The 15,947-nt window shown below is 42.9% G+C and overlaps 1 protein-coding gene across 3 annotated transcripts in view; it reads right to left on the reverse strand.

Moving 5' to 3' along the window:
* Positions 1-15,947, reverse strand: part of dph1 (diphthamide biosynthesis 1) — a 54,862-nt gene extending 38,915 nt beyond the window's left edge. For 2 of the 3 annotated variants that reach the window (XM_026997811.3, XM_081700360.1), the window contains exons 1-2: positions 15,869-15,947; positions 11,274-11,423 (exon numbers count right to left, since the gene is read on the reverse strand). In XM_026997811.3, the coding sequence (XP_026853612.2) occupies positions 11,274-11,423; positions 15,869-15,917 (199 nt within the window). In that variant the 5' untranslated portion in view covers positions 15,918-15,947. Of the gene's footprint in view, positions 1-11,273; positions 11,424-14,827; positions 14,948-15,868 lie in introns of all 3 variants that reach the window. The other variant, XM_035534467.2, reaches the window with a different exon arrangement.

Here is a 15,947-nt window from a genome sequence, read left to right on the forward strand (position 1 = left end):
TATCCTCCATGGAGAAGGAGGCTGGAGGCTAAGATTAGGGCAACATGGAGAGAAGTTAGCCAGATATCAGAACTGCAGCAAGGCATGATGAAAGTACCTGAGAAGGACAATAGGCTGACCTATCCACACCTGAGGCCTTGGAGACTGCCAAGCGAAGATTAACAGCTCTGGCTGCCTGCCTGAAGAGGTACACAAGAGAAGAACAAGCCAGGAGAGAATAAACACAATGTTCTCCCACAAGCCATCCAAAGCGTACTCTTGATGGCGGTGTAACAGCACCCACCAAAGCTGGAGACTGAGTGGACATCCAAGAAAAGGTCTCAAGTATGAAGTATGACAGCTCCAGGTCCTGACATGATCTACACCTACTGGCTAAAGAAGCTAACTACTCTCCATGAGTGCCTAGCAGCATAAATTAACCAGCTGCTAAGGATGGAACCCATCCTGAATGGTTCAATGAAGGCTAGACTGTCCTGGTCCTGGGGCAGTTTCATCCAAATACTGGTTGAGAGATTTTATATATCGCAGCTGTATAACTCAATGGGTTACACCACTGACAGAGGAGGCTAAGTAAAGAATCTCTCAATATATACAAAAGATTCTCCACTTGCCTTTTTTTTCTTGTGTCCTCTACCTAGAGGAATGGGAGCTTGATGGTCTTGTGTAGAATCTTAGTTGGATGGAGATGTCAGATGTTGCTCCTGGGATATACTGAAGCCACTCTCCCTGTTTGGCCATCACAGCCCCCAGTGCTCCAGTTACCACGGGAACCACTGTTGCCTTCGCCTTCCACATCTTTTCTAGCTCTTCTTTCAACCGCAGGTATTTTTTCAAACTTGTCATGTTCCTTGATCCTGATGTGGCTACATCTATCACTACGGCACTCTTCTGCTGTTTGTCCATCATCACTATGTCTGGTTAGTTATCCACCACCTGTGGGGGTGTATCCCTCTTTGACCTTGAAACTTCCAGCCCGTATTTGGCACAGACATTTCTGTATACTATGCCAGCCACTGGTTATGGTGTTCCATGTTAGCATCCTGCATTCCAGTGCTATGTGCTGGACTGTCTCAGGGGCATCTTTGCCCAGCCTGCATCTAGGGTCCTCTCAGGTTTGGAATATCCCAGCCTCTATTCATCTTGTATTCAAGGCTTGTTTTTGTGCTGCCATGACTAGTGCCTCCGTGCCATCTTCCAGTCCAGTCTCTTCCAGCCACTGGTAGGATTTTTCCATATCAGCCATTTCCACTATTTGACAATGGTCCAAACCGTGCAGGACTTTACCCTCCCATGATGGTTCAGCTGGCTGGATGTTTCTGGGGACAGACCGCTCACAGCACCAGCAACACTGCTGTGCTGTAACGAGCATCCACAACCCAGTCAGTGCAAGTGGTGTTGAGAAAGTATATTTAAGGGCTAATAAACTTATAAGTCTTGTTTCCTCAGAACTGATCAATTTTGCATAAACCCCCATGCCAGCTTGATACATCAATAACTATGTTGAATTAAAGAATAAGATTTACAAATAAAAGTTGATACATGCATAGTATGCATTTTTCACTCCCTTTTGGATCGAATTAAGGCAATACTTTTAAAAACAAACAAACAAACAAAAACAGCCACCATGAGAACAATTGTCCTTGACAGCTGAGGTCTCTTGTACTCTGAGGAAATGGAATGCAGGAAATCAGAGTAAAATCAATGTGAATAAGAATGTGGATACGTTTCCATGAATAGTGGGAAAGAGGACAGATTTGTTAATGCTGATTGCAACAGTCAGTCATAACAATAGCCAGAACTAATCAATACTTTAATTAACTGTGACATTGTGATCAAGGAGCAAGGCCCAAATGGTGAACTCAAAAATGGTTTTATTTGTAAAAGCAAACAAGAAAGAGAAAAAGGGCTTTGTCGTAACAGACGCAGAAAATCGGCTCGGCAACAGTCCCTACGGAAGCTAAGGATGTTAAATACAAAACATTGAAGTCGGGTACCTGTGGGTGCTTAAATGGGAGAAAGGATAAATGAGGAACAGGTGTGTGTAATGATTCAATAAACAGGTGATTGAGAGTGGAGAAGTGGATGTGTGTTGTGATTGGTGGGTGTGGGTTGTGAGGGCTTGCTAGATAGTTACAGAGGCATAACATTAAAGTCTCCTAGGCAGGTTATTACTAAATAGGTTCATTTTGCTGATAATGGTTAAGCAGAAATATCTAAAAAGTAATTTAAAAAAAATTCCAGGGCAAAGTTGAGAAAGAGGTCTATTGTGATTCAAGGGAGCCTAAAATAAAGGTTAGAAACAGCAAACAAAAAGTAAGCTCCATTTATTCAGATCTATTGATCCAATTTCTGCCATGCTATTTGTGTGTTGCCCAAAGGTAAAGTTTCCCTGTTCTATAGACGTAAAGACTTGACACAATTCCCAAGTCCATGATAGCCATTATCTATGTTCTGAGTGTGATTAAGCATGTTACATGGCAAGCATGCTATTACTTGGCGACTGAAATTAGTGATGCTGGCGTTGTCAGGGGCAGGCTGCATGACTGTAATGAGATCATGCTCTACTGCAAAGCCATGCTTCCAGTTCCTGAATCTTTAACCAACACAATGTTTACAGCTGTCAGATGAGGCCTATAGCTTCAGGGAAACATCGTTAATCAAGATAATTGTACCATATTTGTGCTTGAATAGCAAAGATTAGCCCCCCCCACCCCATCATCTCCACTATACCCCTAACCCCCCCAATCCACCCCCAGGTTTTTAATGCAAACTAGCGTCATGCTTGGATGTCCAGCACTGTTGTCTTGGAAACAGGCCGCAAACTAGAACTGCTAAAACATGTGCCACACACGCACACACAAACACACATTTTCCATAAATGAGAAGCATAATTGCAAGCTTGAAGTGGGAATTTATTACAGAGTTGCCTTCCTTACCACAGACACCACAGAGGATGCGTGATTTGCCTCGGGAGACACACCATGACCAATTAGCAGTCCTTTTGGTTCCGTCACAATTACCTATATTCTGAGAGGGCAACTCGCAATGCAATTTTCATTAGCGCAAGAAAACGAAAAATGACATGTTGATTTTGCAGAACCTAATCATAGCATAGTCAGGTGACATGCAGGAGCTTTTCTTCTGGAAGGCCTGGAAGATACCAAGGGACTACGATGGAAATAAGACCTTCAGATCTTTTGTTTTTTCCCTGACTGTTTCTGTTTTTATGTTGTTCATCACCTCTTTTGTAGTCTGATGTTTGCTTTAAAAATATGAAATGGTCTAACAAAAAACAGGCAGTCAATCAGCACTCTTATACTCTTATTTTCAAGCTTGAGGCAAAGTTGCTGAACACCCTACTATCCTGGCTAATGTGCCGCTTAAAATTCCCCCAGGCTCCAAGTGCCTAATCAACTGGATATATGCATTTCCGATGCATGATTGGGAAAAGCCATGTTCAGCCCCAAAGTCAGGGCCCTGGGCTCCGTTTATGAAAGAACACGATTACTGGTTCTCTTCCTGACCTGCAGCAGGCCTCCTGGCCTGCATTGACTCAAAGTGCATACCTTGTGTCTGTGTGTGTGTGTGTGTGTGTGTGTCTGTGTGTGTGTGTGTGTGTGTGACAGAAACACACATTTCAGTTCACACAATATGGAGAAAACTACCACATTGCAATTATATTGCTACATCTGGCGACTGTGACATCCTTTGGGATATACTGAAAACACCCTGTGATGCGATTAAAGATTGGCCCGAATTATTTTTAACAAAAGTTATTTACACTTGTTGTGATCACGAGAATGCCACCAGAACACCCACAGGAGGCTCATCTGTGATGTTTGATATCGGTCAGGATGTTCACAGTGCAGAAGAAGAAATTTTGTGATGTGTTGGAGAGCTCATTTTCATATAAAACCTTTCTGCAATATCAGTGTTGTGGAAGTCAACATTGCAATATGGATCAAGAAATGATACATTATGCAGCCCTAGCAATAATATTATAGACATTTTTTAAAAACTACATTTCACACTAAATTAGGAGTACTAGTAGTGTAGAATAGCCTGTATCAGAGGAGCAGTAATGCACCTTCTTATCCATTGAAAGTAGTCAGAAGGAAGGAACCAACGCAAAGAGCATGGAAAAACACCGGTATGACTGTGGGGTCATGGTTGGTCTTCTAGACTACTTACAGGTCTGTGATCTTCATATATATCCTAAATTACATATAACTACCATAAAAGTACAAATTGCAGTGCTGATGTTGGACATGGAGCTGTGTGTGATGGTGTTATGAAGGTTAGGCTTAGCTAGAGATACCCTGAGCTACAAAAGGACATCTGGTTATCGTAAAATCTTTACTTTAAAATGACTAATGCATTATCAAGTGGGCAGAAATGGTCCAAATCTCTCGTCTGTCAGCAGGAAGTCGCAACTTCCCAGATTAGCCATCCCTGAGGAAGACGCTGTAAAACACCAACAGCTAGCCATGCCAACCTTTAGCAGTCAGTGAGGCCAAGATGTTTATTCTAAATAGCTTAACAATGGTGGATGAACTTGAGTGTGACATTTCTGAGGTCTATCAGATTTCATTAACTCAATGAGAGTTTCAGTTTCTTCACTTAAGGTTAGTGAATTCCAAATGAGGTTTACTTGGCGTGATTACCACCGGGTTATATTAAAAGCTTGATTCGTCAGACATGTAAGAATGCCTAGCCGTGCAACAAGAAACCATTTACCAAACACACACGCATCCGCATCTCATTATTCAGGTCCTACAAGGCTGTGATTCACTGGGAATAAAATTACCAAGGTCTGATGTCATGCCAGTGGTTATGCATATCCAGGCAGTTTTATATTACCTGTAATTTGAAGCCAGATGATGACCAATAAAGCGTGCAGCAATGCAGTATGGGGTGGCTATGGAAATGATTGCAGCTGGCCTTGAAAGTGAAGCACCGAGGTAAGTTGGGGAGTGCTTGCCATCCACAAACCGAAAGCCAGTCCCTTTTTTTCACCGTATAAGAACGGCGAGAGAACGGAAGGAGCATGGCCCGTGAGGAGCCATCTTGAGATGGTGTGGGGGGGGGGGCAACGGGGAGTGTATGGGAGCCTGCCTGCTCCGCTCTCCAACAAAAGGTTAAAGGAACGCCCTCTTTTGGACGGGATGCTCACGGACAGGCCATTACCTGGGAAAGGGCGAGTTTATTAACGTTAAAAGGTTACTGAGCTCAGGGTAGTCTTGGCTGACAAATCACTCCAACCGTCCATGAGTGAGCTCCGAGAGGATGAGCAGGAGGCCGGATGCTGCTGCTGGACCGAGCAGCTGCACCGCTGTACACAGCGGATTTAGAAATGCCATAGGAAACCGGAAAACATGCCAAAGTGCCAGCAGCCGGCGCTGACGAGAGAACAGAACAGCCTGGGCTGGATAAGCACATACACACACACACACACACACACACACACACACACACGTACAGACACACACCCCTCCATATGCACACACACACGTACACACACACACACACACACACACACACACACACACACACACACGCACACGCACACGCACACGCACGCACACGCACGCACACGCACACACACGCACACACACGCACACACACACAAGTACACACGTACGCACACACACAAGTACACACGTACGCACACACACACACGTACACACGTACGCACACACACACACGTACGCACACACACACACGTACACAAACACACACACGTACACACACACACACACGTACACACACACACACACGTACACACACACACACACGTACACACACACACACACACGTACACACACACACACACGTACACACACACACAGCCGCAGACGTTAGTGTTGCTAGGACTAGCAGTACAGCACATGGACAAAAGAGCAACAAGAGCCCTCAGACCGACAAATGAACTCCGCATGTGGCATCTAAACTCTGATCGCTGGATTAGTGGGCTGGTCTAAACTCCCAGGTCTGGATTAGTGGGCTGGTCTAAACTCCCAGGTCTGGATTAGTGGGCTGGTCTAAACTCCCAGGTCTGGATTAGTGGGCTGGTCTAAACTCCCAGGTCTGGATTAGTGGGCTGGTCTAAACTCCCAGGTCTGGATTAGTGGGCTGGTCTAAGATCCCAGGTCTGGATTAGTGGGCTGGTCTAAGATCCCAGGTCTGGATTAGTGGGCTGGTCTAAGATCCCAGGTCTGGATTAGTGGGCTGGTCTAAGATCCCAGGTCTGGATTAGTGGGCTGGTCTAAGATCCCAGGTCTGGATTAGTGGGCTGGTCTAAAATCCCAGGTCTGGATTAGTGGGCTGGTCTAAAATCCCAGGTCTGGATTAGTGGGCTGGTCTAAACTCCCAGGTCTGGATTAGTGGGCTGGTCTAAAATCCCAGGTCTGGATTAGTGGGCTGGTCTAAGATCCCAGGTCTGGATTAGTGGGCTGGTCTAAAATCCCAGGTCTGGATTAGTGGGCTGGTTTTAGCCCTGTGTACTGGATTATTGGGTTGATTATAGAAGAACATTTGTGCCATCAGTGAGTAAACAATGCAGAAACAAAGCCTTTTGACATTTATAGCACAACATGTGCAACAACATTTCAAATTAGCGCTTAAAAAAAGGTTATGCCATTATTTGGTTAGGCTAGCACTTATACTGTACCCTCATAATATGCAGGTCTGCAGGATACACCATTAGCAGTATGCAGATACTAATGACTACGACAAAAGCCGATATTTAATTTACAGCAAATTCAAACACAAAAACAAAATCTGGTGATATGCGCATCTATTATCAGCTCTCCAAGACCTACACATGTCACACAACAGACAGGGCATCATTTTGCTAAATGAATTTTACATTTCTGTTGCCAAACAAACCGGAAACTGCTAAATCTCACAGAGATGAACCTCCGATTAAACAGGAGCCTTGACGTCCACAGAGACACGAGATGCTCCAGAACCGCCTAGAATTGGTTTAGTACCTGTAGCACCAGCGCATATGACTGAGCTGATGTTAGGAACCCTGGTGCTGTACTGGGTTTCATCTTTACAGCCCACACCCACTAAAACTGCTTTCTTAGGAGTTCTTCCTTAAGAATTCCTGGCAAACGGACTTCTGCCTTTTCTCCACTTACACGCCGCCAACACTTTATTTTATTCATTTATTTATTAAACCAGATTACCTTAAAAACTGCCAACTATTAAAATGTAGCAGGAGCAACCTCAACAACAACTCAAAAACTAGGCAGAAGGAGCATCTTTCACCCACTCGATCATTATTAGATTGGCTAGCGGTATTATTATTATTATTCCTTTAGAATTTATTTTAAAATTCATGTCTTGGCTTTTAAGGCTATAACTGGTCAGGCTGCCATTTTAATGGACTGCGAGCAGCAGCCGCCATGCTATCAGCCTTTTGTGCCACTGTGAGCCTCCAACACGAGTCACGTGACAAGGCCAAAGGGTTAACGTAATGAAGGACTCTAGGTGGGGTCCTCTGCTCTTAGCTACAGTTAAGCTCGCATGTGTAGGAGTCTGATTTTAACATTAGGCTCTTTAAATCCTATTTCACCATGACCATGTAAACTGTTATTTTGGTTGTGGTTTTTGTTTTTACATAATACTGGTATTGCTGTGTATGACACTTTAATCAAATTAAGTGAGATTTTTGCCAGTAATAGGTGTTGTAGAGCATGTAAATGCCCTCATTGTAATGATATTCAGGATAATAATATTATTCATGTCTTCTAATGTCAAGTTTAATATCAGATTAAATAAACAAATTTAGGACGTTGCTAGTTCAGTGTAGATGAGGGTACTTTAGCCATATTTAAAGGGCTGTCACAAGAAAAAAAGGGTTTGGAACTGCATGTCCTGCTCACTTATACAGTACTGACGGCTACAGATACAAACTACAGGTCTACCTCACTTATACAGTACTGACTGCTACAGATACAAACTACAGGCCTACCTCACTTATACAGTACTGACTGCTACAGATACAAACTAAAGGCCTACCTCACTTATACAGTACTGACTGCTACAGATACAAACTAAAGGCCTACCTCACTTATACAGTACTGACTGCTACAGATACAAACTACAGGCCTACCTCACTTATACAGTACTGACTGCTACAGATACAAACTACAGGCCTACCTCACTTATACAGTACTGACTGCTACAGATACAAACTACAGGCCTACCTCACTTATACAGTACTGACTGCTACAGATACAAACTACAGGCCTACCTCACTTATACAGTACTGACTGCTTCAGATACAAACTACAGGCCTACCTCACTTATACAGTACTGACTGCTACAGATACAAACTACAGGCCTACCTCACTTATACAGTACTGACTGCTACAGATACAAACTACAGGCCTACCTCACTTATACAGTACTGACTGCTACAGATACAAACTACAGGCCTACCTCACTTATACAGTACTGACTGCTACAGATACAAACTACAGGCCTACCTCACTTATACAGTACTGACTGCTACAGATACAAACTACAGGCCTACCTCACTTATACAGTACTGACTGCTACAGATACAAACTACAGGTCTACCTCACTTATACAGTACTGACTGCTACAGACAAACTACAGGTCTACCTCACTTATACAGTACTGACTGCTACAGACACAAACTACAGGTCTACCGCACTTATACAGTACTGACTGCTACAGACACAAACTACAGGTCTACCGCACTTATACAGTACTGACTGCTACAGACACAAACTACAGGTCTACCTCACTTATACAGTACTGACTGCTACAGACACAAACTACAGGTCTACCGCACTTATACAGTACTGACTGCTACAGACACAAACTACAGGTCTACCGCACTTATACAGTACTGGCTGCTACAGATACAAACTACAAGTCTTACTCACTTACACAGTACTCCATTATCAAATGCCGGTTCATACAAGCAACCCGTTTGGGCTTTTTTTCACCCTCAGTATCTGGAGCTCTGTTTCCTTTAGGCATTCATTAGGCATCCTTGCTTAAACATTGACACAGCAACTGTGGTTGTTTTCTCTTCAAATGTATTTTAATGTTACATAAAGTTTATTCAAAATAAGTAACAGCATATCTGTTTTGCCCCTTTGCACTTTTTATCCATTCTACAAGCTCATTCGGACTAAAATGTCTGCACATAACGCTTTTGTGTGCTCCAAATAACTTTGCATGACTGTTCAGTAAAACAAAGCAGTTTCCTTACTAACGTAGGACAGATGTGTTCTGCTGCTGGCGTGGCGTGCACAAAGACTCGCTCCACATGAAGCGTTATTTTACGCGGGCGATTCTCGTGCTGGCCTGCGGCTGTGCTGCTGATTTCTTGGCAGCTGTTTCTGTCTTTTCCTCTCTTCCATCCCTGCTTCGTACATCTGAAGGCAGGCTATTAGGAACATTAAAAGGCACGCTGCTTTTCACCAAAAGTCAAACGGCTTTAAAAATGCAGGTGAATTATTTTGTCTGTTTTTTATTTGCTTATTACCTTATATTTATTTTTTACATCTTGCTCTTTTCATGCTTTGTTTTATGTTTGATTATAAAGTCTTGATTTTCTTTGGTGTCAAGCAATTAAAAAAAAAAATGTTAGAACCTTAATTAATTTCCCCTGGGCAATTACAATAAACACACTTAATGATCGGGTCAAATTTAACTCTAATTGCCACTTAGCTCTGGTTTCCATTAAGCAACCACTACATCCTGAGTTATATGTACTACACGCTGAAATGCCCTGAGTGCCAATTTACAGTTTGTGCAGCATTTGGTTATGTGCAGTTTCTCTGCAGATCTGACATGGGTCGTGTAATTCAAACCCCAAACGTGGCATTTTTTTACAGACATGGTCAGACTGATGATGATGTCCCAAAACTCGTCACGAGCAGAGAGGAGTGGGTTAGAGACGCAGGAAGACGGCGTGGAGTCGATAAGGTGATCTCTGCCCTGTGTGTTCAGGGAGAAGGCAGGCTTTCTAATGAAAACATAACACAACAAAGGGCCAATACATCCGCCCTGGCGAGCGCTCCGGGGGGAGCAGGCGCGCGGCGCCAGCCACCTGCTAACGCATTCGCAACATCAAACAGCCACTTGTTGTTGCCCACATCAATGCAGGCCTGAAATGTGTCATTTCGGCGCTGTATTATCAAGGTGAGGAACTGGCATGAATTCACAACTGACGCCTTGCTGGTTGGGACTTCCATTTCCCCAGTGGGTTTAAGTCTACCAATCAGCCATCTTGATTTGGACAAAAACATTACACTTTAATTCTAATACAATATACAGTGGTTTTGAAATGTGCTGCGATTTGTTAAAAAAAATTTTTAAAAAGCATGGCTGATCTTTAATGTGTAATGGTTAAGTTTTATTTTTCCTAAAATTGTTCATATTTGTTGGCTTACATAAATGCTGTGATTCATTCCAATACCCTCCGCACATTCCTCTGAAACATGTGAGTTTGGTCAGGATGTTCAAAGCAAACAAGAGAAAAAATGCATTGCTTTTAGAGCGATAATTTGCATACTGTAGCCTTGTGCAATATTAGCAACGCAAAAGGCCAATGCTGCAATGGCAGTTAATGAGCAGCGTACTGAGCAGCCTGCTTCGGTGTTTCTCTTTAAAAGCACCTCTGCCCTCACTGTACCTCCGTCGTAACAGCAGAGGCAGCTACTCTGTGGAAGACTGATAGGAAGTCACACTTGGTCCATGTACAGAAACACAGAGTGGAAAAAGTAGAGACAGTTGGTACTGAAAGTTTGGAGGATTTTTATATATATTATATATAGAGAGAGAGAGCTCATACCTGAAATAAACGGGCTGTAAAAAGACTTATTTTACAAATCATGCATTTACATTTTTGCATTTCAAAGGCTCTCATCTCTCTAATCCAGTGTATCTTACAAAATCAGTCATGGCACAGAGGTAGATGGAGTGTAGTGTTAGGAGTCTTGCCCAAAGATTCTTATTGGTATAGCGTGGTGCACTTTCCCGAACAGGGTATTGAACCCCAGTCGAGGACTGTTACCCAATACACTAAGAAACTACAAAAGTACTGATTGTCTGACCTCCTTTACAGATCACACATACTTCTACCTGTCATGGAACCTAATAGGACCCTAATGTCTAGTTGTCGTTCTAATTATGGTTCAATTATGGTTCAAGTGTCCTCTTATGTACCATGCAATGGGTTTCTGATCTTTCTCTGCTGATACTACTAATAGCATCCAACTCACCTCGTTTGGCTTTTGCCTGAGTCACGCGCCACACTGTTTTGTGGATCTCAAAGTTGTAGTTGGCTGGCAGGACTCTAATAGCCTCCAGAAGCTCTGGGTCTTTCAGAATCTCGTCAGGAATCTGATTAGCGACCCTCCTTGGGGCTCGGGCTGCACAAAACAACAAAAAAAAAAAACAGGCATTCAGGAAATGGTATGAAAACAAAGATAAGTCCATTATTACTGTAAATAATCGACTGTGTAAGGCTTTTGGCTTTATCCTAGGGATAAAGATTCTAGGTGCCTCATAGTTCTAGTTCTTAGGCATCTACTACATAAGAAGCTGAACATGCACAGTCTATACCGAATGGTCATGGACAATCAGCTTTACGCTTGTTTCTTTTTATTCTGGTGTGCTGTAATGCATTCATCAAAGCAACACAGCAATGTGTAGCTGCAGCACCCAAAACTGAAAGCAGAGTCAATGAAGTCATAGTTAGAGGCATGGTTTGAGGCCAGGTATGAAGTCATAGTTAGAGGCATAGTTAGAGGCATAGTTAGAGTGCAGTCATAGTTAGGGGCATAGTTAGAGGCCAGCGATGAAGTCATAGTTAGAGGCATAGTTAGAGGGCAGGGATGAAGTCATAGTTAGAGGCCAGGTATGAAGTCATAGTTAGAGGCATAGTTAGAGGCCAGGGATGAAGTCATAGTTAGAGGCATAGTTAGAGGCCAGGGATGAAGTCATAGTTAGAGGCATAGTTAGAGGCCAGGGATGAAGTCATAGTTAGAGGCATAGTTAGAGGTCAGGTATGAAGTCATAGTTAGAGACTAGGGATGAAGTCATAGTTAGAGGCATAGTTAGAAGCCAGGTATGAAGTCATAGTTACAGGCCAGGTATGAAGTCATAGTTACAGGCATAGTTTGAGTCCAGGTATGAAGTCATAGTTAGAGGCCAGGTATGAAATCATAGTTAGAGACCAGCTATGAAGTCATAGTTAGAGGCCAGGTATGAAGTCATAGTTAGAGGCATAGTTTGAGGCCAGGTATAAAGTCATCGTTAGAGGCATAGTTTGAGGCCAGGTATGAAGTCATAGTTAGGGGCCAGGAATGAAGTCATAGTTAGAGGCCAGGGATGAAGTCATAGTTAGAGACTAGGCATGAAGTCATAGTTAGAGGCATAGTTAGAGGCCAGGGATGAAGTCATAATTAAAGGCATAGTTAGAGGCCAGGGATGAAGTCATAGTTAGAGGCATAGTTAGAGGTCAGGGATGAAGTCATAGTTAGAGGCCAGGTATGAAGTCATAGTTAGAGGCCAAGTATGAAGTCATAGTTATAGGCATAGTTAGAAGTCATCATTAGAGGCCAGGTATGAAGTCATAGTTAGAGGCATAGTTATGAAGTCATAGTTAGGGGCCAGGAATTAAGTCATAGTTAGAGGCCAGGGATGAAGTCATAGTTAGAGGCATAGTTAGAGGCCAGGGATGAAGTCATAGTTAGGGGCATAGTTAGAGGCCAGGGATGAAGTCATAGTTAGAGGCCAGGTATGAAGTCATAGTTAGAGGCCAAGTATGAAGTCATAGTTAGAGGCCAAGTATGAAGTCATAGTTAGAGGCATAGTTAGAGGCCAGGTATGAAGTCATAGTTAGAGGCCAGGGATGAAGTCATAGTTTGAAGCCAGGTATGAAGTCATAGTTACAGGCATAGTTTGAGGCCAGGTATGAAGTCATAGTTAGAAGCCAGGTATGAAGTCATAGTTAGAGGCATAGTTTGAGGCCAGGTATGAAGTCATAGTTAGGGGCCAGGAATGAAGTCATAGTTAGAGGCCAGGGATGAAGTCATAGTTAGAGACTAGGCATGAAGTCATAGTTAGAGGCATAGTTAGAGGCCAGGGATGAAGTCATAATTAAAGGCATAGTTAGAGGCCAGGGATGAAGTCATAGTTAGAGGCATAGTTAGAGGCCAGGGATGAAGTCATAGTTAGAGGCCAGGTATGAAGTCATAGTTAGAGGCCAAGTATGAAGTCATAGTTAGAGGCCAAGTATGAAGTCATAGTTAGAGGCATAGTTAGAGGCCAGGTATGAAGTCATAGTTAGAGGCCAGGGATGAAGTCATAGTTAGAGACTAGGCATGAAGTCATAGTTACAGGCATAGTTTGAGGCCAGGTATGAAGTCATAGTTAGAAGCCAGGTATGAAGTCATAGTTAGAGGCATAGTTTGAGGCCAGGTATGAAGTCATAGTTAGGGGCCAGGAATGAAGTCATAGTTACAGGCCAGGGATGAAGTCATAGTTAGAGGCATAGTTAGAGGCCAGGGATGAAGTCATAGTTAGGGGCATAGTTAGAGGCCAGGGATGAAGTCATAGTTAGAGACTAGGCATGAAGTCATAGTTAGAGGCATAGTTTGAGGCCAGGTATGAAGTCATAGTTACAGGCATAGTTTGAGGCCAAGGATGAAGTCATAGTTAGAGGCCAGGTATGAAGTCATAGTTAGAGGCATAGTTTGAGTCCAGGTATGAAGTCATAGTTAGAGGCCAGGTATGAAATCATAGTTAGAGGCATAGTTATAGGCCAGGGATGAAGTCATAATTAAAGGCATAGTTAGAGGCCAGGGATGAAGTCATAGTTAGAGGCATAGTTAGAGGTCAGGGATGAAGTCATAGTTAGAGGCCAGGTATGAAGTCATAGTTAGAAGCCAGGTATGAAGTCATAGTTACAGGCATAGTTTGAGGCCAGGTATGAAGTCATAGTTAGAGGCATAGTTAGAAGCTTGTATGAAGTCATAGTTAGAGGCATAGTTTGAGGCCAGGTATGAAGTCATAGTTAGGGGCCAGGAATGAAGTCATAGTTACAGGCCAGGGATGAAGTCATAGTTAGAGGCATAGTTAGAGGCCAGGTATGAAGTCATCGTTAGAGGCCAGGTATGAAGTCATAGTTAGAGGCCAGGTATGAAGTCATAGTTAGAGGCCAGGTATGAAGTCATAGTTAGAGGCCAGGTATGAAGTCATAGTTAGAGGCCAGGTATGAAGTCATAGTTAGAGGCATAGTTAGAGGCCAGGAATGAAGTCATAGTTAGAGGCATAGTTAGACGTCAGGTATGAAGTCATAGTTAGAGTCCAGATATGAAGTCATAGTTAGAGCTCAGGTATGAAGTCATAGTTAGAGGCCAGGTATGAAGTCATAGTTAGAGGCATAGTTAGAGGCCAGGTATGAAGTCATAGTTAGAAGCATAGTTAGAGGCCAGGGATGAAGTCATAGTTAGAAGCATAGTTAGAGGCCAGGGATGAAGTCATAGTTAGAGACATAGTTAGAGAATAAGGGCTAAAAAACCATCACTGCAAGTACATCAGGTCATAGTATAGCTGAATAATCAGTACAGCACCAGCAGAGAAACCAAAACTTTCCTCATAGCCAAATCCATTAAGTTTTTGTTGCATTACTAAAAAAATAAGGATGGGAAAAGTACTGCAATGGCGTGTCATTATCTGCCAACTGCCAACTAGCCTATCTGTGACAGAGTCTAGTGGTATGAAAAGCCAACCAGCAACCAGAGGGCTGCCAGTTAGACTGGGCAGTGACCTGAAAGGTTGGTAGAAACAGAATCCTTGATATGACCAGTTTGCCACACTGAGCATGGCACTTAACTCCCAAGTGGCATTGCCAGCCAGTGATGCTGTGCTCCTCCCAGCCTGGGCATTGCTAGGCAGTGAAATGAGAAATTTACTTTGTGACAATGATCTGTAATCTGAAATGACCAGACAGTCCAACATAAACTATTACAGAGAATTATGGAAGAACACAACATACACCAAGAACATAATCCATGTAGAAATGTGTCCCAGGATAGTGTAATGTTATATCTTGCAAATCACTAGTGTCTTTCAGAAACAGAACAGTCTGTTTGCAGATGACAAAAATATATATTATTGCATTATTAAAAATTCAGAATGAAACCTATTGAATTCTGAAAGACAGAAAAACGGGAGCCGTCCATGATCTAAAGTGCCTTACTTGACATTTGAAACATGGTCAATATCGACCCAAGTGTTTCCACATGATAAAACATGTGCTTTACATCACTGTACAGATAATCAATCAAAATTGCTTGGGACAAAAAGTGAAACAATCCTGTCTGTCCTCAATTTAAAACAAAACTGATCAGCCTGCAAGTTTAGCCTACATTTCTCATATTACAGACTACGAAAGCCTAGCGTTAAACCCAACAGTCACTGTCATTTCACACACACCGCTATGAAGTTCGCATGCCTGTGCAGCCTCATCTTGCAGTTCACACACGTGAGAACTGTGAGCTTTTCGTTTTCCAAAAGCTGCAGGCCGCCGCACGCCAGATATTTTTCCAGCGGCAGAATAATACATTTCGTCGAATTCCCCATTACCAGGCAGGGGTTATCTGCCAATACCTAACTGACGGCATGTTTTATTCCTCCAGAACATTAATGTTAGCTACCGCTAGCTAATACTAACACAACCGCAACCCGCTGCTTCATAAATGACGTGAACCTTAAATATAAGTAGCAAAAATTAAAAATTCATTAATTACATCATAAAACTTGTATTCCACTACCAAAAACATTTGAAAAAAGATACATCGATGTTTACCTGTTGCCTTTTTAGTAACGACTTCAATTTCTCCACTGGGCGCTGCCATCTTTCCGCAAACAATTCCACGTGGGTAGAG

This window comes from Electrophorus electricus, chromosome 17 (assembly GCF_041902795.1).
Source record: "Electrophorus electricus isolate QZ-2024a chromosome 17, ASM4190279v1, whole genome shotgun sequence".
Lineage (NCBI taxonomy): Eukaryota > Metazoa > Chordata > Actinopteri > Gymnotiformes > Gymnotidae > Electrophorus > Electrophorus electricus.